Source organism: Carcharhinus amblyrhynchos, chromosome 1, assembly GCF_965287045.1.
Source record: "Carcharhinus amblyrhynchos chromosome 1, sCarAmb.v2.hapA, whole genome shotgun sequence".
In the NCBI taxonomy this organism is placed as follows: domain Eukaryota; kingdom Metazoa; phylum Chordata; class Chondrichthyes; order Carcharhiniformes; family Carcharhinidae; genus Carcharhinus; species Carcharhinus amblyrhynchos.
This window is the reverse complement of record NC_137324.1, coordinates 77,893,742-77,916,510: the sequence shown is the minus strand read 5'-3', so window position 1 is coordinate 77,916,510 and position 22,769 is coordinate 77,893,742. Positions and strand designations below refer to the sequence as shown.

General features: G+C 41.1%; 1 protein-coding gene across 2 annotated transcripts in view; it reads left to right on the top strand.

Moving 5' to 3' along the window:
• The window catches only part of cep135 (centrosomal protein 135), a 106,233-nt gene that overhangs the window by 3,138 nt on the left and 80,326 nt on the right, over positions 1 to 22,769 (top strand). For both annotated transcript variants that reach the window (XM_080187327.1, XM_080187319.1), the window contains exons 2-5: positions 8,271 to 8,419; positions 9,896 to 10,086; positions 15,006 to 15,173; positions 18,069 to 18,210. In XM_080187327.1, coding sequence (XP_080043453.1) covers positions 8,307 to 8,419; positions 9,896 to 10,086; positions 15,006 to 15,173; positions 18,069 to 18,210 — 614 coding nt within the window. In that variant the 5' untranslated portion in view covers positions 8,271 to 8,306. The remainder of the gene's footprint in view (positions 1 to 8,270; positions 8,420 to 9,895; positions 10,087 to 15,005; positions 15,174 to 18,068; positions 18,211 to 22,769) is intronic.

Sequence of the window (22,769 nt, the reverse complement as noted above, 5' to 3'; positions counted from 1 at the left end):
CAGCACCCTCCCGTTTGGCCGGCACTCATCCCTTTCCAATTTTATCCTAAAGTGACTTGTGGTCACTGTTAGCCACATGTTCGCCTACCTCAACCTCAACCACCTGCCCCGGCTCATTACCCAACACTAAATCCAGTATAGCCCCTTCCCTAGTCGGGCTAGTTACATACTGCTCTAGGGACCCTTCCAAAACACATTTTACAAACTCCTCTCCCTCCGTACCCCCAGCTCTAGGCCCCCTCCAATCCACTCCAGGAAGATTAAAGTCACCCACTACAACCACCCTATTCTTCCTGCACCTATCCAAAATGCCCCTGCAAATGGCTTCCTCCACTGACCACGGGCTGTTGGGTGGCTTATAGTATACCCCTAACATCGTAATCTCTCCCTTTTTATTCCTCAACTCCACCCACAGCGACTCAATCCCTAACTCCTCCATATTGTCCTCCCTCTGCACTACTGTGATGTTTTCCTTAACTAACAGTGCCACCCCTCCACCTCTCTTCAACCCTCCTCTGTCACACCTAAAACACTTATACCCAGGAACATTCAGCTGCCAGTCCTGCCCTTCACGTAACCACATCTCCGTTACAGCCACTACATCTAACTTCCTCACAAACATCAAGGCCCTAAGCTCATCTGGTGATAAACTGTCCGCTGGCATCCTTTACAAGCCGATCCTCACAACTACCTTGACTAAAGCTCTTCACACCCCCTATCCTGTAAGGACTCCATCCCATTCTCTCAGTTCCTTCGCCGCATCTGTTCTGATAATGCCACTTTCCAAAATGGCACTGCCAATATGTCATCCTGCTTCCTCAATTGTGGTTGTCCAATCACTGTGGTTCACAGGGCTCTCGACCACATCCAACCCACCCCCTAAGCCACTTCTCTCACCCCCTTTCCTCCCTTCCAGAAGCAGGATAGGGTCCACTGTGTCCTCACTTTTCATCCCACCAGCCCCTGCATTCAAAGGATCATCCTCCACCATTTCCGCCAACTCTGCATGATTCCACTACTGAACACGTCTTTCTCTCACTCGCCCTGTCAGCATTCTGCAGGGACCGTTCTCTCTGAGACACCCTGGTCCACCTCCATCACACCCAAAACCTCACCCTTTGACCCTTCCCAAACGATTGTAGAAGATGCAATACCTGCCCCTTTACCTTCCTGCTCACCATACCAGGTCGTAAACACACCTTTCAGGTGAAGCAGCGCTTCATGTGCACCTTCTTCAATCTGATCTATTGGCATTTGCTGCCCCCAATGCGGTCTATTGTACAGAAGAACTAGGAGCAGGAGTAGGCCATCTGGTCCCTTGAGCCTGCTCCATCATTCAATAAAATCATGGCTGATCTTTTTGTGGACTCAGCTCCACTTACTCGCCTGCTCACAATAATCCATAATTCTTTTTACTGTTCAAAAATATGTCTATCTTGTTATATCTTTTAAAATAGCTCAATGTCATTTTTTGAGCCCGCAAAATACTTAGTAACATGTCAGGAGATCTGTTCATTCATTCAGAACTACCAACACCTAAACGTTTTAGAATATGTACGTATTTGTTAAAATGACAGCATTGAAAACAACTGCTTCCTTGCTTCTATCTTATCTACTCCCTTTATAATCTTTTATGTTTCTATAAGATTTCCCCTCATCAGAGAGACCAAATACAGACTGAATGACTGCTTTGCTGAAACACCTTTGGTCTATCCACAAGCAGGGCCCAGACCTGTCGCCATTTCAACAAGCCAGCCTTGTTCTCCTTTCCACATGTCTGTCCTTGGCCTTTTGCAATGTTCTAGAGAAGTCTAAAGCAAACTGGAGGAACAGCACCTCCTCCCAATTGGGCACTTTACAGCCTTCTGGACTGAACATTGAGTTCAACAATGTCAGAGGATGAACTCTCTCCTCCCCCTTCACCCCCTTGCCATTTATTTTATTCCATTTTGTTTCTTCTTTTCATCTCATTCATCCATTTTTATCACCCTTCTTTCACACTTCCATTTTTCCACTTCTCCATTCATGATCTCTATCTGCCCACCATTCAGCCCTACCCCTTCAAGGTAACAATCTGTACCTCTGTGCCACTCACACATTCTGATTGCTTAATAGACACTTTTAGGAACTTTCTTAGCCTCTTGATCTTCGTTTGCATTCCCTTTGTCCAATTACAGCCCGCCCCTTCCCATCGCCAGCCCCCCTCCCCCACACCGTCCTACCCTCATTGTGTCTAGAGGTAGCATTGGCTGAGAGGATTAAGGTAAACCCAAAGGAATAGGAATTCTTTAAGAACATTAAAGGAAAAAGAATAACTAGAGAGAGAATAGGAACCCTCAAGGACCAAAGAGGATACAAAAGTGTGGAACCACAGGAGATGATCAAGGTTCTCGATGAATATTTCTCTTCTGTGTTCACCTTGGAGAAAGACATGAAGATTTGGGAACCTGGGAAATCAGTGGTGATATAGAATAGCACAGCTGCAGGCCCTTTGGCCCTCGATGTTGTGCCGAGTATATTGGGGACTGTTAGCATTACAGTACAAGAGGTGATGACGTATTAAAATGTATGAAAGTGGATAAATCTCCTGGCCCTGACCAGGTATATCGAAGGTATAGAGACGAAAGGCGGGAGTCCTGGCTGAGATATTTGCATCATTGTTAGCCACGGGTAATGTACCAGAAGACTGGAGGGTAGCAAATGTTGTGCCCTTATTTAAGAAGGGCTACAAAGATAAACCTGGGAATTATAGACTGATAAGCCTGATATCTGTGATGGGTAAGTTACTAGAGAGGATTCTGAGGGATAAGATGTACAGGCATTTGGAAAGACAGGGTTTGATTAGGAGTAGCCAGCATGGCTTTATGCATGGGAGATCATGCCTTACAAACTTATTAGAGTTCTTTGATGAAGTGACCAGGAAGGTTGATGAGGGTAGGATGGTAGACATACTCTACATAGACTTCAGTAAGGCCTTTGATAAAGTTACACATGATAGGCTGCTCTGGAAGGTTAGACCACATAGAATCCAGGGAGAGCTGCCAAATTGGATATACAATTGGCTTGATGGTGAGAAGCAGAGGGTAATGGTGGAAGTATGCTTGTCGAGCTGGAGGCCTCAGGGGTCAGTGCTGGGCCCATTGATGCTTGTTATCTATATCAACGATTTAAATGAGAATGTACAAGGCATGAGTTTGCAGGTGACACTAAAATTGGTGGTGTAGACAGTGAGGAAGGTTACTAAAAATTGCAGCAGGATCTTAAACAGCTGGGGAAGTGGTCCAAGAATCAGCAAATGGAGTTTAATACAGATAAGTGTGAGGCATTGCATTTTGGAAAGTCAAATCAAGTTAAGATTTTCATGATGAAGAGGAGGACCTTAAGGAGTATCTTGGAACAGAGGTTCCTTGGAGATCGGGTGCACGGCTCTCTAAAGGTGGAATCACGGATAGATGGGGCAGTGAAGAAAGCTTTTGCCATGTTGGTCTTCATCAGTCAGGGCATTAAGTATAGAAGTTGGGAAGTTATATTGCAGTCATACAGGACATTGATGAGGCTGCATCCTGTGTACAGTTTTGGTCACCTTGCTATAGGAAAGATGTGAGGTCACGTACCAACCAACTCAAGAACAGCTTTTTCCCTGCTGCTGTCAGACTTTTGAATGGATCTACCTTACATAAAGTTGATCTTTCTCTACAGTCTAGAATGACTGTAACACTACATTCTGCACTCTCTCGTTTCCTTCTCTATGAAGGGTATGTTTTGTCTGTATTGCGCGCAAGAAACAATACTTTTCACTGTATGTTAATACATGTGACAATAAATCAAATCCAGATCAAAAATCAAGATGTTATTAAACTGGAGAGAGTGAAGAAGAGATTCACAAGGATGTTGCCGGATCCAAGGGACTGAGTTATAGGTTGAGATTGGGCAGGCTAGGACTTTTTTCTTTGGCGCGTAGGAGACTGAGGGATGAAATCATAAAGGTGTATAACGTCATGAGAGGCATGGATAGGGTGAATGCACTTGGTCTTTTTCCCAGGGTTGAGAATCGAGAAGTAGAGGGCATAGGTTTAAGTTAAGAGGGGAAAAAATTAATTGGAATCTGAGGAGCAACTTTTTTTACACAGAGAATAGTACATATGTGGAATGAGCTGCCAGAGGATGTGGTTGAGGCAGGGACATTGACAACATTTATAAGAGAATTGGACAGATACATGGATAGGAAAGATTTCGAGGGATATGAACCAAATGCAGGCCAATGGGGTTAGATGGGCAATTTCGTAGGCATGGACCAGTTTGAGCTGAAGGACCTGTCTCCGTGCCATGGATTCTTTGATTCTCTCCTGATTTTCATTGCTCTTAGTTCTGACAAAGGGTCATGCGGACTCAAAACATTGGCTGTATTCTTTCTGCACAGGTGCTGTCAGATCTGCTGAGATTTCCAGCATTTTCTGTTTTTTGTTTCAGATTCCAGCATCTGCAGTATTTTGCTTTTATAATAATTCTTTGATGTTTGAGCCCTCCAATATAACCAGGTCATAGAATCATAGAGTTTTGCAGCAGAAAAAGATGCCCTTCAACTCATCGTGTCCTTGCAGCCATTAAGCACCAATCTATTCTAATCCCATTTTCCAGCATCTGGTCCATAAGCTATGATATTTCAAGTGCTCACCTAAATGCTCCCCAAATTTAGTGGGGTTCCTGCCTCAATAGAGGGAGCTAGGCCACATGTCTGTTGGGACTAGCTGGGAGGGCATCATGGTTGGCATGGGCTGAAGGGCCTATTTCCATGCTGTATTGCTCTATGACTCTGACTCTATCACTCTTTCAAGTAGAGATTCCAGATTCCCACCACTCTCTGGGTGAGAAAGATTTTCCTCAAATCCATTCTAAATCTCCTGCCCCTTACCTTAAATCTCTGCCTCCTTGGTAATTGACCCTTTTACTAAGAGGAAAAGTTTCTTCCTATTTATTTTCTTTATTTATTTCCTCTGAATTTTTCCCCCAGGCTTTGTGATATCTGCCTTACCATTGGCTTGGTTGTCTCAGTAGACAACATTAGTACAAACATTCAGAGAAAAAAATCAGATCATCTGGAAACTTGTTAAAGTTTGGCTTTGAGGATGGCACAGCTGGTGTGAAGCTCAAAAGGGTTGTATTATCTCTCAGAGATGACACCGTTGCATACCAGAGATGGATTCCTAGGCTTCTGTGAGGAATTTGCTGCAATCTGAGGTAGAGGAGCAAAAATCTTCTTTCTTGAAGATAAAAGTTACAGGCTGTTGAGCCGGGGTTCCATTCTAGGACTTTCTCTACAATTATAAAAGGGGGAAGTTGACTCCAGATCTCATTACAATCTTGGTCCAAACATGGACAAAACAATTGACCAAGTGTGAATTCATGGAGATGTGAATTCATGGAGCCCTAGCAAAATTGAAGTCAGTGTCAAAATTGGGGGAAAGATTCCCACTGGTTAAAGCCATACCTAACACAACGTTGCTTGTGTTAGGTGGAGGTCAGTTATCCACAGATATATCTGCTGGAATTCCTCAGGGAAGTATCTAGGCCCAACCATTTTCAGCTCCTTTATCACTGACCTCCACCACAAGATGAGGGTGGTGGGGGCAGGAGTGTTCCACCTTGGCCTCCTAATGAGATCTCCAGGATTACAATACCAGTCTTCAACTAATTCGATCCATTGATATCAAGAGATGGCAGAAGGCACTGGATACTGCAAAGGTTATGGACCCTGACAACACTTCCGCAATAGTACTGAAGATGTGTGCTGTAGGACAGGCTGCACTCCAGCCAAGCTGCTCCAGTATAGCTGCAACACTGGCATCTACCCAGCAATGTGAAAAATAGCCCAGGCATGTCCTGTCCACAAAAGCAGGACAGATCCAACCTAGCCAATTACCACCCCATCAGCCTACTCTCGATCATCAACTAAGTGCTACCTGACAGCACTTACACAGCAGTATCCTACTCACTTATACTCAGTTTGGGTTCTGCTGGAACTACTTAGCTCCTGACCTAATTACAGCCTTGGTCCAAACGTGGACAGAAGTGCGGAATTCAGAGGTGAGGGTGACTGACCTCAATATCCAGGCTACATTTGACCAACAAAACTGAAGTAAATGGGAGACAGTAGGATGGAGAGGGGTAGGGAAAGAGTTTTACAACTATTGGTAGGGACATTATCACAAAAGTGAATACTAGCTGATTTCCAGAGTTTGAGAAGACAGCGTCCAGTGGGTGCTTCCTTTGTGGTGGAGTTCAGGCCCAATGAGTTTCTAGTTGAAGACAACAACCTGAAAATCCTTGAAATGAAGACATAGCAACATGATAGGCTTTCTGTGCTTAGGTTGGCAGACGTTGATCAGAGACTTTAAACTCAAGCAGATAGCAAGGAGTTGAGTGATGGTAACTGGCTGCTTGCTCAGCTGGGCTTCTAGAGTCTTCTCCAGTTGGTGCGAAAACAGCAGTCTGAGGGTTTCTCGCTTCTCAAAGGAATATAGAGATTTCAGAAATGTCACTTCAGTCATGCGACCTCCTTTCTCCACAATGATTTTGAAAGAGATGTTTATCTAATGTCTGGAACTGTCTTTGTTTTCAGGACTGATAACGTCCCAGTCATTAGCTTTAATAGTTACCATCTGTATTGGGTTCTGTGGTAGGTAACCATTGTATAGGCAGACCCTCTGACTGTGCTAGAGAGTAATCTTATCAAGATGCAAATAATACCCCTTGCTCCTCTTAATGGTCCCCTTTTGAAATGGACCCGGATAGTCCCAGATATGAGAAGTCTGTTAATAGATTTGCAGACATAACAAGTTTTGATCTATGAGTACCCTGTCCTCATGATTACAAAGAGTCTCCCATTCACTTCAGTTTTGTGTGGTCTAATGTGGCCTGGACGTTGAGGTCGATCACCCTCACCCCTGGAATTCAGCTCTTTTATCCACTTGAAAATCTCCTAGTCGCCTGTTCGGGTACACTGAGGGAAAATTTAGCATGGCCAATTCACTTAACCCAAATATCTTTGGAGTGTGGTTTGAAGCCTGAGCACCTGGAGGAAACCCATGCAGACACAGGGAGAACATGTAACCTCCACACGGACAGTGACCCAAACTGGGAATCGAACCTGGGTCCCTGGCACTGTGAGGCAGCAGTGCTAACCACTGTGCAACATGCTGCAAGTACTACAGGCATTGACCATCTCCAACAAGAGAGAACTATATTACCATTCCTTCACTATTGCTGGATCAAACTTCTAGAAACTCTTCCTATCAGCACTATTCCTACAACACAAACTGATTCAAGAAGGCAGTTCACCACCACCTTCTCAAGGGCAATTGGGAATGGTCAACCACTGCTGATGTGGCCAGCGATGTCCACACCCTATGAATATCAGGTCGCACAGTGGTTAGCACTGCTGTCTCTTGGTGCCAGGGACCTGGATTCAATTCCCAGCCTGGGCCACTGTCTATATGGAATCTGCACATTCTCCCCATATCTGTCTGGGTTTCCTCCAGGTGCTCTGGTTTCCTCCCACAGTCTGAAAGACGTGCTGGTTAGGTACATTGGCCATGCTAAATCCTTCCTCAGTGTACCTGAACAGGCGTTGGAGTGTGGCGACTCAGGGATTTTTATAGTCACCTCATTGCAGTCAGCCTACAGGTGACACGAATAAATAAACTTTAAACAAATGTTTTAAAAATTCTAGTCCATCAGTGGAAACAATTAATCGCTATCTACAATATCGTAACTCTTCTGGTTTTAACATTTCATTCTCAAATCTTCTCTGGCCTAGCAAGAAAATCTTGAACTTCCCAGCTGTCTTTAACTGTAATCTCTCATTTCTGATAACATCCTAATGTTGGTGACCTTCACAGCACCCATTAACATTCCTATTTCTAGTGGTAAGCCCCTCTTTACAGAGCATTCATCAACCAACCGCCTTCAAATTTATCATGTGTTTCCACCTCTTTGAGAGATGAATAAATAGATTTAGCTTTCTATAGAACATTCCATTCTTGAGTTCTGTAGTGATTATCTTCCATTGTGTTATAGACTTTTCTGTTTGTTCTGAGGTCTTTGTTGGTCATGTCCTTATTGCAGATTCTTAGTTCTTGTAATGACCATTAGATGGCATATGGAAAGCTTAGTAGAAAGGTGGAATGCTTTCTTGAGATTCATATTCCTTTAATGTTGTGTGTGCATCTGTTTTGGTCACTTTTGCATTATACTTCTTGTTTAATGTCTAGGATTTTACCTACATTTGAGACAAAACATTTCTTAAAATGACCACCATTTCGGAGAGGAAGTTTATAAACCTGCGAAAGCGTTTAGATCAACTTGGCTACAGGCAGCCCCTTGGGATCGAGACGCTCCCTTTGGTGGAAAAGCTTTTCAGGTATTTTGAAGGACATTCATATGTCATTTGCTCTGCTGTATTTTTTTCAGACCAATTGAGAGGATCATCCTGTGTAGGAAAACACCACCACATATGTCACATTTCAAAACACTGTAATTTCCTTCCTTTAAAAAGTATTCTATAGCATTGTATTGTTACTAGTAAAATTACCAGTTGTGCAGTAATTTTACTACTATTCCAAATAGATACCCATTTTTTCCAGCACATTTGAATGTCACATTTCCTATCTGTAAATTTTGTCCCATGCTTATGCTTGAGAGGCTGAAATTTCAAATTTATGTAGAACAGACTGAAACAATTGACAAAATATCAAACATAGCAAATTTCAACTGAAAACCACTGGGAACGTGCACAACCAGTTAAGAATTGACAATCAGCAAGAGCTGCTAAAAACCTCAAAGGAAAAGCTCAAACAATCATTCAAAATATATTTTTTAATTCTTTGTTTCTCCACCAAGCTATGGCAATAAAACTCACAATAAAATGTAAAGTTTACAAACAACGTTGATGATATCATTTTTGTACTTTTGAAATGCCTTTAGCAATGTTTTCCTTGAGAGGCTTGTGATTAATTTGAGAAGCCCAGCTTTAGAAGTTCAGAGGACCTCCCTTACTTTTCATTGTAAATTTGCAGAAGTTGTGAACTCCCTTAATTATTTTTAAATTAGGAAGAGCAAGACTGGACTTCAAAATAAACCAGGTTTAATAATTGTAAGCTTCGTCAGGCCACACAGTCCCCATCCTCTAACTCTTCTCCTACACCGCCCCACGCTACCCAAACACACAACAGCCTGTGGGAAGCTCTGACCTGAGCCTATGTGGTGTGCGGCTCTGGCTTTTCAGGTAACATTTTTAAATGGGCTTGAGAAAAAGCAAAAAAAAAGCCCCAAAATGGAAACATAAGTCAGGCAAGAAAAGGATTGTGACCCCTATCGCTTGTTGCTGTATTCAAATTGGAGGCCGAAACCCACAATTTGGACGACTTATGTTACTGTCACTATTCAACATTTCCAATATGTGAGCATTTGATTTCCTTTTTTACTAAGTTTTCTTTTATCCATGGATGTTTCATCACCAAGATCAAGCTGAAGCTAAATGTCAACATCAAAACCCGGGAGGCAACCTGGGTACCCTATCCACCCACTCCTCCCACCCACTCTCTGCCCCACCTGTGATAGAGACTGTAGATTGTGCATTGAACTCCTCTGTCACCTGAGAACTCACTTTGGGTGTGGGGGCAAGTCATTCTCGAGGAACTGTCTAATAAGAGGATTTTTTAAAATATATGAGTAGAAATGAAATCAAATCAATGATTGTGCCTTGATGAAAATGAAAAATAATGCAATAAAAAGGCTCCTGCACTTTTGTAAGTTTTAAAGAAGCTACTGTTGTTTGTAATTTAAAAGATATCTCCATCACTGTGTAGCATTCTAAACAATAGCTAACATGTTGCAGTGATTTGGTACACACAACAGAAAGCCTTCGCAATGCCAAGCTATCATCTGGGAAAACGGAAAAAGAAAGCAAGAACTTGGACTCTGTACTTGAACCATACAGAGCTGAGAATGCACGTCTTGTCCAAGAGAACAACAAGCTCCACCAGGAATTACTGAAACTCAAGGAAGAGTCAGATGAACATATCAAAGGTATGAATGAGCAAATTCTTAAAGCACTGATGTAGCAATATTGCTGCTTTTTTGTAGATGAATGGGAATTATTTTGTATGCACAAATCTTAAACTATTCTGTAATAGCAGCTTGTATTTAAAAAGCCCCCTTAACATAGCAGATTGTTCAAAGATACCTCAAAAAAGGCTAGTCAGACAAAAGTGGACACTTAATCAAAGAATGAGGCATTAATTGGGATTACCAAAAGCTTGATCAAAGAAGTGAGTATTAAGGACATTTAACTTATTTATAGAACATTAATGTAACTAATGTAAATAGCAATCCTCACCTCATTTTGCAGATGTGTTCTGCAGAACTCTCTAATGGGCAAGGATGTTGGGTGAGCTGGACTTGCTATGGCTGAGGATGTGGAAGCGAAGAATGGTAGAATGTGGGAGATCAGCCAGAACTGCTTTGGAATAGTTAAGTCTAGAGGTAGCCAACGCCTGGATGAGGAATAGATGAGCTATGGCAGGGCAGAGCCAATTGATGCTGCAGAAATGGATATAGGTAGACTTTGTGATGGTTTGGTTATGTGCTTGGAAGTTTACATTGGGGTCAAGTATGAGAGCAAAGTTACGGTTAGATTGGGTTAATTACAGGCAACTACCAGGAAGAAAGTTGGAATCAATAATTAGGAAACAGTGTCTGTACCAGGGAATTAAAATAATGGCTTCAGTTTTCTCAGTATTTAATTGGGGAAAATTTCTGCTCATTTAGCACTAGATGTTACATGTACATCTGATAATTTTGAGACAGTGAAAGAGCCATAAAAGGTAGTGGTGCGGTAAACCTGGATGTTGTCAGCATACATGTGAAAATGGATACCATGATTTCAGATGATGTTGTAAATGAGACACAAGAGAGGGTCAAGATCTAGAGGGAACACAAAAATCTAGTGGTTCAACATGAAAAGATTAACTTTTGCAGCTATTTTTCTGGCTAAATTTAGATAGTTAAAAATGGAGCCAGTCATGTGCAGTGCCAGCCAATGTTGGAGGCAGATGGCATGGTCCACATGACATAGGCAGCAGACAGGTCAAGAGAATGAGGAGGAATGGTTTACTTTTATCGCAGCCCTTTGGTAAAAGTCATCTTGGTACTGTGGAAGGGATGGAAACCTGATCAAAAGATTCATATCTAGAATTCGGGGAAAGGTGCATGGATTTGGCAGGTAATGACACATTTAAGGACTTCAGGGAGCAAAGGGAGGTTGGAGGTGTAGGAATAGTTAGCAAAGAAGGGGGAAATTAAGGGTTTTTTTTTAGGAGATGTGTTATGATGGCACATTTGAAGATGAGATTGGGACACTAGCTGAAGAGTGAGAAGAGTTAACAATATCAGCTAAAATGGGGACCAGGAAGAGAAGTTGGGTGATCGGTTTTAATGGGAATTGGTGTCAGGCTATGTTACAGGTTTGGATGAGTTGGTTTTTGGAGGATCGGAGGCTGGCCAAGAGAAAATTGGAGTTTCTTAACCTGGAGGCTACAAAGGCAAAGAAGCGTAGTGTCTTTTTCTCTGAAGCTGCCTATTTTTTCCTACACCTTTAAAGGTCTCTTTTACATCTCTGTTTGAATATTGTGCCTCATTAGTCCTGCTTTGATTATGACCTCTACCTGTGAAATATTTTACAAAATGTTGCTGCATTGAAATGCTATATGAATGAAAATTGTACCATCTCTATTGTCTACCTAGCTAGAAGGCTGAGATAATGAGAGTGTGTGCTTCTCTGTAATACTGTCTAGTACTGTGGAAGTTTCACCGAGAAACTTGCTGATGTCAAATTAGTGAGCTGATGGGCTTGAGCCATAGATCCCAGTTCTACAGTTGTTGCCTAAAATGTATACTTATCACAGCTTAGGTATATTAGTGGATTTCTCCATGGTTATTGTTGTAACAAGCATGTTTGCCCAGCAACAATAATTCTGCTCATGATTCATTTCAGAGTGGTGTTTATAATGGTTCTAATAATGGTTCTAATACATGGTGTCATAATGGTTCTACAATATTATATTAGATGATAAGATGGCATACGAATAGTACAACTTGGTTCCCAATCACAAGACATAAATGACTATCTTCAACCCTGCATGGCTGCTGATCACCATGAGAATGCTCTGACCTTGGGGCAGATGGAAACAGGTTCAATTGTAATATCATAATGCAGCTATCGATTCTGCCTCTGTACAACATATATATTTGCATGTTTTTAAGGTTTTTCGATGTTTACCTTGCTTGTCATCTTTTTTGCCTTTTACTCTGTTCTAACACTTTGTTTGTACTATAAGAGCATTGATCAAGTCTTTAACTTCTGCTGTAGTAAATAGAGATGGGACAGCTAATTCTTTATTAGGGGACTTTTTCTTGACCTAGACATTAATCATTCTCTATCATTGATTTTTCAAACCATCTATTATTTATACATCGAGATAAGTTTAAAATTTCCTTTTCTCCCCACTTTCTCGAACATTAAAATTACAAAGGATAGGATGGTTGAGTACCTTGGATATTTAAATCATAAATATGATTTAAACAAAGTAGTCACATCAAACTAATGCAAATGTTTGCATGCAAACATTATTGTGCTGTGCATTTTGAGTGCCATCGGGTAGTGTTCTAGTCACAGTTTGCAGATGGAAAATAACATTACCAACATTAAAAATATTAAAACTGGGGGAAGATCCATCAGTCTGGATCTTTTGCTGTTTTAATTTTATCCAACTCTTTTTTGCAATGTGCTGATATGTGGGCTCCAAGGATTAAATTACTAGTAGAGATTACGCAAACTCGGATTGTATCCCCTGAAAATGAAATGATTCAGGGTGATTTGTTTGATGTTTTGAAGATATTAAGGGTCAATAGAGGAACACTATTGCTGTTGCTTGGAGACTCTGGAATTGGGTGAATAGTCTTAAAAATTGGAGCCAGACTTTCCAAGAATGAAAATTTAGGAAATACTGTACAAAAGATTGTGGGAGTTTGGAACTCCCTTCTGCAAATAGCAATTAATGCTAAATCAATTAATTTTAAAACTGAGATTGTCTTTTTTGCTAACCAAAGGTGTTGAGGGATTATGGGGCAGAGGGGGATGGATGGAGTTAGGACACAGATCAGCCAGGATTTTATCGAATGGTAAAGACTTGAGGGGTAATACGATCTATTCCTATTCCTAGGTAATTTTACCAGATTACGGAAGCAACCGTCCAACCTTCGTGCACTGCATTTTCTCTCATTTCTGTCAGTTTGGTATAATTTCCATTATCTACCCTTACAAACTAATTGTTTAAGACCTCAGCTATGTTTGTAAATAGGGCAGCTCTTCCATGCTATGCTCCTTCAAAGAGCATGTTTCCATGTGAAATCCTCTGCTGCTTCCTGGTGTCAGCAACAAAATGTATGTGCTCTCCTACTGCCTGTAATCCGTATGTTTTGTATGGAAAGAAATGTGCCTCTTCTTACCCTTGGTAACAAATGTCATTTGACTCCATTATAACAGTTCATCAGGATCAATTCTAAATACATAAAGGACAGTTCCTGAAGCTTCCACAGAGATACAGTCATTGTTTCAAGTCATGACTATGACATGCCTCTACTGGGAATGACTCTGGCTAGTTGCAGTACAAGGCTTTCATCAGTCTTGTTGTAATCGACAGGCTAGAGTAGTATGTAGGTTGTCACCCTAGCCATGTGTGTGATGTCAGGTACCTGTCCCCATCACGTGCCTCTACTCATTTCCTTCTCAAAGTGACCCAAGAAAAGTGCTGCTGGCAAGATCTATGGTTAATCACTGCAAATTGTCAGGTAATTTCTCCACTGATCTTCATACTTTTATTGTGACGAATTTGATTGGTTGCTGTACTAAGATCTGTGATTTTATTTATTTTTCTTTTTTTAATTCCTTTTACATGAAGATTTAAAACGGACCATTAGAATTAAATAAATCAGCAGCAAGCTTTTGTTAGTCTTTTAAAAAATTATTTGTTCTCTCACACTTACTGCAAATTAACACAATCCACTCTGCATGCACACTCACATGCAAGTGAGGGCCTTGCAAAGTAAAGGTTTGCAGTCGGTTATGAGGTTTCAGGACCTAATTCAGATTTCCTGATGACTGATGGTTCTTAAAGACAAAGCTGGCACTGCCTTTTCTAAGTTTGCATCTCTTTGATCACATGACCAATGCTGGCATTGTTGAAGCAGATTATTTAGGAAGTCCAAAGCCATAGCTACTCTAGAGATGGATGGTGGCACATTTAAATTGTGAGTAACTAGTTTCGTTGGCTTTACTTTGTTAAATTCCAAAGCTGGAGACATAAAATCCAAGAGTCTGTTGACTTGGTATTTTGACTCAGCTTCAAATAAAGGCAGACATGAATTCTATAGAGGGGTGTTCTCTGGATATGTTCACACTCAGGAGATTTCTTTCCGTCCCTGAGCTCGATATTCTGTGTTGAATAAACAAATGCCATTTGACTCCATTATAACAGTTCATCAGAGTCAATGCTAAATACGTAAAGGACAGTTCCTGAAGCTTCCACAGAGGCACAGTCCAAGTTTCAGGTTGGGACTATGACATGCCTCTGCTGGGAATGACTCTGGCTAGTTGCAGGACAATGTCTTCATCAGTCTTGTTTTAATCAACTGGCTGGAGTGGTACATAGGTTGTCACCCTAGCCATGTGTGTGATGTCAGGTACCTGTCCCCGTCATGTGCCTCTACTCATTTCCTTCTCAAAGTGATCCAAAAAAAGTGCTGCTGGCAAGATCTATGATTAATCACATTAAATTGTCAGGTAATTTCTCCACTGATCTTCATACTTTTATTGTGACGAATTTGACTGGCTGCTGTATTAAGATATGTGATTTTATTTATTTTTTCTAAATTCCTTTTACATGAAGATTTAAAACGCACCATTAGAAAGTTGGAGCATGACACAGCTGACCTAAAGTTCTTAAATAACCAGTATGTGCATAAAGTGCGATGTCTAGAGAAGGAAAGTAAAGCAAAGACTGACAAGATCCAGCAGTTACAAGAGAAAAACCTGCAAGCAGTTGTACAAACTCCAGGTAAGAATACTATTTTCTTTATGATTTTTATTTACTTCCTTCAAAAAAAATGTGAATATAATGATTTGGTTGCCATTATTGTGCTGCTGGGCACTGATGAACAATGTACCACATTAACGTATTAAATTAAAATTATGACTAGAAACACTGAGTTATAATCTAGTTTTTGTGATGGCCCTTACTCTGGGGAGAAACCTTTTTTCTTATGATACGTACCTTTAGTTTGAAAGTGAAACTCTAGAGAACTGAAGCGGGTGGACTTTCTGGCAAGCATTTTAGTTCGAAGAAATGCTTGTTCGACCTGAGGCTTCTATGGGGTGAAAGTTAAAAGGCTAAGGAAAATAGACAACTAATTGGGAGATCCAATTACAGCCTATGTCCTACAGCAAACTGAGTTGTGGGGGAAACAAAGACTGTTCAGAATACAGAATTTGAGTGAAAGAAGCAAGCAAAACTCTCTACAAATTGTTCGGTTTTCTGTTTGGCAGCAGGAAGAAAACTTAATTCACAATGCTCTTGGTGAAACAATGTGTAAGCAAGCTGAAAGGGATTGGATCCTTTAAACTGTATGAACAGTTTTAACTCAGGCATGCTAAAGAGTTTGTATCAGTTGTCATAAACTAGGTTTCCTGGTTAACAAGGAACTCTGGGAAGCTACACCATCAGGACTGTCATGACCTAAAATGTTATTGGTCTCAACAAGGATAGTAACACTTTATCAGTCTTTTTGAATTCTTTGAGGAGGCAATAAAGAGAGTAGACAATAGCAATAGTAACTTAGCTAGATTCTCAAAAGACCTTTTAATAACGTGCTCCATAACAGACATACAAGTACAGTCAGAGAATGTGGATTAATTACTAGTTGGCTTGAAGACAGAAAACAGTGGGTAAAATAAGGATAGTTATTCAGAATGGCAGAAAGTGGGAAATGATGCTCCGCAGTGATCAATGCTGGGACCACTGCTTTTCACAATTTAAGTTAACAATTTGGACTTTAAAATCAAAAACACATGCCGGAATTCTATTGTCTCATCCAGCATGGGAATCGGAGCAGATGAGGGGTAGACGGTGAGAAGGTCCATTGTCCTCAGGCGGAATTTTCCAGTCTCAGGTCAAGTGAGGCCATAAAATCCCGCCCACTATTTCTAAATTTGAGAGTGAAAACAAATGAGGGGAAATATCAATCTAGAGGAGGACTGCTGCAAAATACATAATAAACGTAATAACGTGAGGAATGGACAAATAATTGGCAAATGAAGATCAACACATAACTGTGAGCTGATAAGAATGATAGAGAGCTCAGCTATTATTTGAAAGGTGCAGGTGGAGAACAAATCTCAAAGTACAAATGCATTCACCACAAAAGGTCAGCAAGGCCATAAAAAACAATGGCACAATAAGTTTTATTTCTGGAGGAATAGAATTGAAAAGTAGGCGGGGTTATGCTCAGCTTAATATGAATCTTCGTTTGACCGTGGATAGGATGCTGCGTGCAGTCCTGGTCACCGTATGATAAAAACAATACAGAGGTCACTGAAGATGGCCCAGAGAATGATTTACAAGAATTAAAGCAGAAATGCATGGGTATACATACAGGAAAGGATCGACAGGCTTGGACTCTTTTTGTTTATTTTGAAGAAAGAAAATTCATGGGTCACCTAATGGAGGTCTTTAAAATTATGAATGGTTTTGAGAGTATGGATACAGAGAAAATGGTTCCTCTTGTGGCGAAGAACATAACTAGAGCTATTAATATAAGATAATCAGCATGTGATCCAGTAGGAAATTCAGAAATGTGTGGGTTTTTTTCAGTAGTATTGAGCTTAACTATGGCCAATATAAAGACGCGCGACCACAGTATCCTGGTGAAAAATGTTCTTTATTTACCAATGCATGCTGGGAGAGAAGGAGTTGAACGGTCCAGCATTTCTCTGAAGTTACATCATGGTGGCATAATTATACATTTTCCAAAAGACATTTTACCCTCTCTCTGAGCCAATCATCATTATTACAGGTCAGTCATCATTAGTAAATGTCATATTCCTTGACCAATTACAGATATTTTCTGACAGCATGGGGACAATAAGTTCTAGTGGCTTCTGCCTGACATTTCCATGGCTACCTATTGCCAGTTCCAGACTCTGTTATCTGGTTGAAGACTCTGCCTATTCATTGAGCTTCTCCTTGCTCTCTGGTATCCATGCTGATAATAGTTATGCCTACACCTACGCACGATTGTGTGCACGATTTCCGAGCGGTAGATTACTAGATAAGTCTTCGATTAGGAGCCACTGAATTATTGGTATGTGACCATTTTTTGTTTACTACTTTTGTCACTACAGAGCTTTGATTCTGATTTGATGGGATCCATTCTTGATAATTGTAGTGCTAATGAACTGTAAGTGCTACTGTAAGGCATGGTTAATTACAATGTGGAAGACTGTAATACAAATATGTGGATTAGAAACACTTAACAAAATGTGACCTTGCAGCTAAGCCATCACAACAACACTAAAGTCAAGTTAATGCTCAGCAAATAATATTGCATCACAGAAAGTTAGGTCACATAATGACATCATAGAACAAATAGACCCATGTAACCCAGTTACCAAGAATTTTGTGTACTCCTGCATGGAGGAAGTTTACTGAGATTGGGGTCGAAATGTTGTCAAACTATAGAGATGTGAAGAGTAATCAGAGGAGTAGTTTAATTAAACCACAAGGTTATTTCAAAGCCGCACCTTAAATTACAGGAACTGGATCTGGCAAACCAGTCTTGGTGCAGTGTCAAGCATGGAACGTATGTACAGTACAAAGTGAAGAGACCTGGATATTGCAATAAATCTTAATGTTTGAGATTTGTTTTTAAAGTAAATGATCTTTTTTCGTTTGCAGGCGGTAGAAAGCGCACCATCCCATTTCGCCGGCAACGAATGCAAATTGATCAACCAATTCCTCCATCTGGAATTGCATCCGCACCACAAATTCACACTGAAGATCCTTATTTTATGGACCTCTTGAGTGTGGCTGATAATAGGTATTTTTCATTCATAATTGAATAAATCAATTGAATTCATTTACAACCTAGTAATAAGTAAAATAATTTATTATTAAAGCAGTGAATTAGGACATTAGATTGGCAGTTTTTGCCTGTGATTGTCCAAGGTTATTGTTTTGAATCAAAGCCATAATAAGGGTAAAGTGGATAGTATCCCACATCCGAGTGCAAAATGAGGCGTTCTGAGCTTTCGTTGGCTCAATTCAACAGAGCAGTCAAGCAGAGTGGAGTCTCCAGAAATGCCTTGCTGACAAATGATCCACAGGAGCATGTGAAACTTAGATGGATGTGAATGGAGAATAAGAACTGCAAGTTGGTGAAAGTAATAAAAATTAATGGATTCTTTCAGAAAGATAAGTAATTAATAAATAACATTATTCAAGTTTTGGAGTGTTCCTGCTGATAGATTTTCTCAATTTCAATGTCAACAAGCTCAGCAGGGGTATACTAAAAACCCCCAAATAGTGAGAGAAAGATGGATGAGCATATCTGCAGGGAAACACAGAGATATCCAATAACTATAGAATGGTGACATGGTGACATTTGAATTACCTAATATTGATTGGGATCATGCTAGAGTAAATACTAAGAAGAGGAGAAATTTCTGAAATGTGCACAGGTTGATTTTTTTTATTATCAACATATTTTCTATCCAACTGGAAAGGAAGCATTGCTGAATCGGAACTGGGGAATCAAGTGCCTGTGGTGGAAACTTGGATAAAAGTGACCATAAGGTTTAACCTATTAGTAAGAAGAGCAAGAAGCAATCTAAAATCAAATTTCTAAATGGAAAGAGGGTTAGCATCAGAGGACAAGCGATCTAGCTAGGATAAAATGGAGCCAAAGACAGATAGGAAAAACTAAAAGAATAATGGGTGATCATAAAGAAAGAGGTGCTTCAAGAGCAAGCCAGGTATATTCAACAGGGGAAATGGTAGAGGATTAAAGCCAGAGCTCCTTAGACAACAAGGGAGTTGGAAATATGATGGAACAGGAAAAGAGGGTGTATAGTGCATGTTAACTGAATTCTTCAAGCAAGAATTAGGTCAATAGCAATAAGTTGAAAAGAGAACTGAAGGGGAATATAAGGCTGGCAAAGGGAGCAGGGTGAATAGAATGGCAGTTAACATGAAAGGCCTAATTCTCCCATTATGGTTGTATGGACTTGATTAAAATCAGGCTCCATGACTCCATGGCTATGTTCAGCATTCAGCCACAACACTAGGTTGATGTTGCAGCTCCTCTGATCTGCAATGCTTTTTTAACCATTATGTAGTTTAACAAAAGCATGACTCAATCTCCATCAGGCGGCGTAGTAGTTAGCCCTGCTGCCTCACAGAGCCAGGGACCCAGGTTTGATTTCCGGCTTGGATCACTGTCTGTGGAGTTTGCATGTCCTCCTGGTGTCGGTGTCAGTTTCCTCTGGGTGCTCCATTTTCATCCCACGGCCCAAAAGATGTGCTGGTCAGATGCATTGGCTATGCTAAATTCTCCCTCAGTGTATCTGGATAGGCATCTGGGGAGTCTTCACAATAATTTAATTGCAGTGTTAATGTAAGCCTATTTGTGACAACAATAAATAACTAAGCTTTATTGACCAGCCAATGGAATGTATCACAATTCATCATTTGAATTCTTTACCCCCCTGCCAACAGTGAGCTGAATAAAGACACCTACCAAAACAAGATGCAGACTTCAACCCAACAGATAGTTTCAAGTAGATATATCAGATGGACATGAACAGATGAATTAAGAGCAAGAGTAGGCCACTTGGTCCCTCGAGCTTTCTCCACCATTCAATATTATCATAGCTGTAACTTCAACCTCATATTCCTGCCTACCTCCGATAATCTTTCTTCACCCCCTGTAAACCATGAGTCTATCTAGTCCTGCCTTAAAATATTCGGCTCCCATTGTCTTTTGAGGAAGTAAGGTCCAGAGACTTTCGACCCTCTGAGAGAAAAAGCTTCTCCTTATTTCGTCCTAATTGAGGAGCACCCCTTTTTTTTTACAAAGTGACCCCTAGTTCTCGATCCTTCAGTAAGGGAAAACATGTTCACTGCATCCGCCCTGTCAATATCCCCCAGGATCCTAAAAGCGGCAATCCTGTCGCCTCTTACCCCTTTAAAGTCCAACTGATACAAACTAAACTTCTCTAACCATTCCTCATAAGACACCCAGCTCATTCCTGTTATTAGTCTAATAAATCTCTGATCGGTTTCTAACACATTTATATAATTCTTTAAGTAATGAAACCCATACATTGAAGGAAATAAAGGAGAGTATTAAATTAAAAGCTGATGCGTTCAGAGTGGCTAAAAATAGTGGGAAAGATTTAAAAATCAACAAAGAATGACTAAGAAGGTGATAAAGAAAGGAAAGATAGAGTATGAAGCTAAACTAGCACTAAATATAAAAAAAGACAGTAAAAGTTTTTACAAATATATAAAGAAGAAGAGGCTGGCTAGAGTGAATGTTGGACGCTTGGAGAATGAGAGGGGGGATTTGTGGTGGGCGATGAGGAAATGGCTGAGGCTTTAAATAAGTTTTTTGCCTCAGTCTTCACGGAGGAGGACACGAATAGTTTGCCAGATATTAAAGATAGAAGGATGAAAGGAGATGAGGGCCTAAATGCGATTACTATCACTAGAGAGGTAGTGCTTGTTAGACTAATGGGACTGAAGGTGGACAAGTCCCCAGGACCAGATGGAATGCATCCCAGGGTTCTGAAAGAAATGGCAGAGGTGATAGTGGATGCCTTAGTAATTATTTATCAAAATTCGCTGGACTCCGGGGAAGTGCTGGAAGATTGGAAAACGGCTAATGTTACGCCGCTGTTTAAAAAAGGTAGCAGACAAAAGGCAGGGAATTATAGGCCGGTTAGTTTAACGTCTGTAGTTGGAAAAATGCTAGAATCCGTCAACAAAGAAGAAATAGCGAGGCACCTAGAAAAGAATGGTTTGATCAAGCAGACGCAGCACGGATTCGTTAAGGGGAAGTCGTGTTTGACGAATTCATTGGATTTCAATGAGGATGTGACTAGTGCAGTAGACAGAGGGGAACTGGTGGATGTGGTGTTTTTAGATTTCCAAAAGGCGTTTGATAAGGTGCCCCTCAAAAGGTTGCTTCAGAAGGTTAGGGTGCACGGAGTTTAGGGTAACGTGTTAGCATGGATAGAGGATTGGCTGTCTAATAGGAAGCAAAGAGTTGGTATCAGTGGGTACTATTCTGATTGGCGGTTGGTGACTAGTGGAGTGCCGCAGGGACCGGTGCTGGGGCCTCAACTGTTTACCATTTATATAGATGATCTGGAGGAGGGGGCTGAGTGTAGGGTGACGAAATTTGCTGATGACACGAAGATGAGTGGTAAAGCAAATTGTGTGGAGGGTGTGGAAAGTCTGCAGAGAGATCTGGATACGCTGAGCAAGTGGGCAAGGATCTGGCAGTTGGAGTATAATGTAAGCAAGTGTGAGGTTATCCACTTTGGCAGAAATAATAGTAGGAGGGATTATTATCTACAGGGTGAAAAGCTGCAACATGATACAGTGCAGAGCGACCTGGGGGTCCTTGTGCACGAGTCGCAAAAACCCACCCTGTAGGTGCAGCAGGTGATCAAGAAGGCAAATGGAATGCTGGCCTTTATAGTGAGGGGGATAGAATATGAAAATAAGGAGGTCTTGCTGCAAATGTACAGGGTACTGGTGAGGTCTCAGCTGGAGTACCGTGTGCAGTTTTGGTCGCCACACTTGCGGAAGGATATATTGGCCTTGGAGGGAGTGCAGAGGAGGTTCACTAGGCTGATACCAGAGATGAGGGGGTTGGCCTGTGAAGAGAGACTAAATAGATTGGGTCTGTACCCGTTGGAGTTTAGAAGGATGAGGGGGGATCTTATTGAGATATATAAGATAATGAAGGGTTTGGATAGGGTAGAGGTAGAGAGATTCTTCCCACTTATAAAGGATAGCAGGACTAGAGGACACAGCATCAAGATAAGGGGGGAGCACTTTAGATCGGAGTTGAGGAGGAACTTCTTCACTCAAAGGGTGGTGAATCTCTGGAATTCTCTGCCCGTTGAAGTGGTGGAGGCTACTTTGCTAAATATATTCAAGTTACGGGTAGATAGGTTTCTAATAGACAGGGGAATTAAGGGTCATGAGGAGAAAGTGGGAAATTGAAACTGATCCACTTCAGATCAGCCGTGATCTTATTGAATGGTGGGGCAGACTCGAAGGGCTAGATGGCCTACTCCTGCCCCTATTTCCTATGTTCTTATGTACTGTGCACAATACTCCAAATGTAGCCTCACCAATGCCCCAAGGAGCTGAGTGAGCCAGGTGTAGCCCAAACTGAGCATCAATAAGCAGGTTATTTCTGTATAACTGCAGCTTGATAGCACTCTCACTGGCCTTACATCACTGCCGATGATCGTGAATAGACTAAGGTGGCAATTGACCAGACTGGATTTGTGTTGCTATTTATGGACAGGACATAGCTGGGCTATTTCCCACAGTAATGAAGGTGCCAGTAATGCAGTTGTA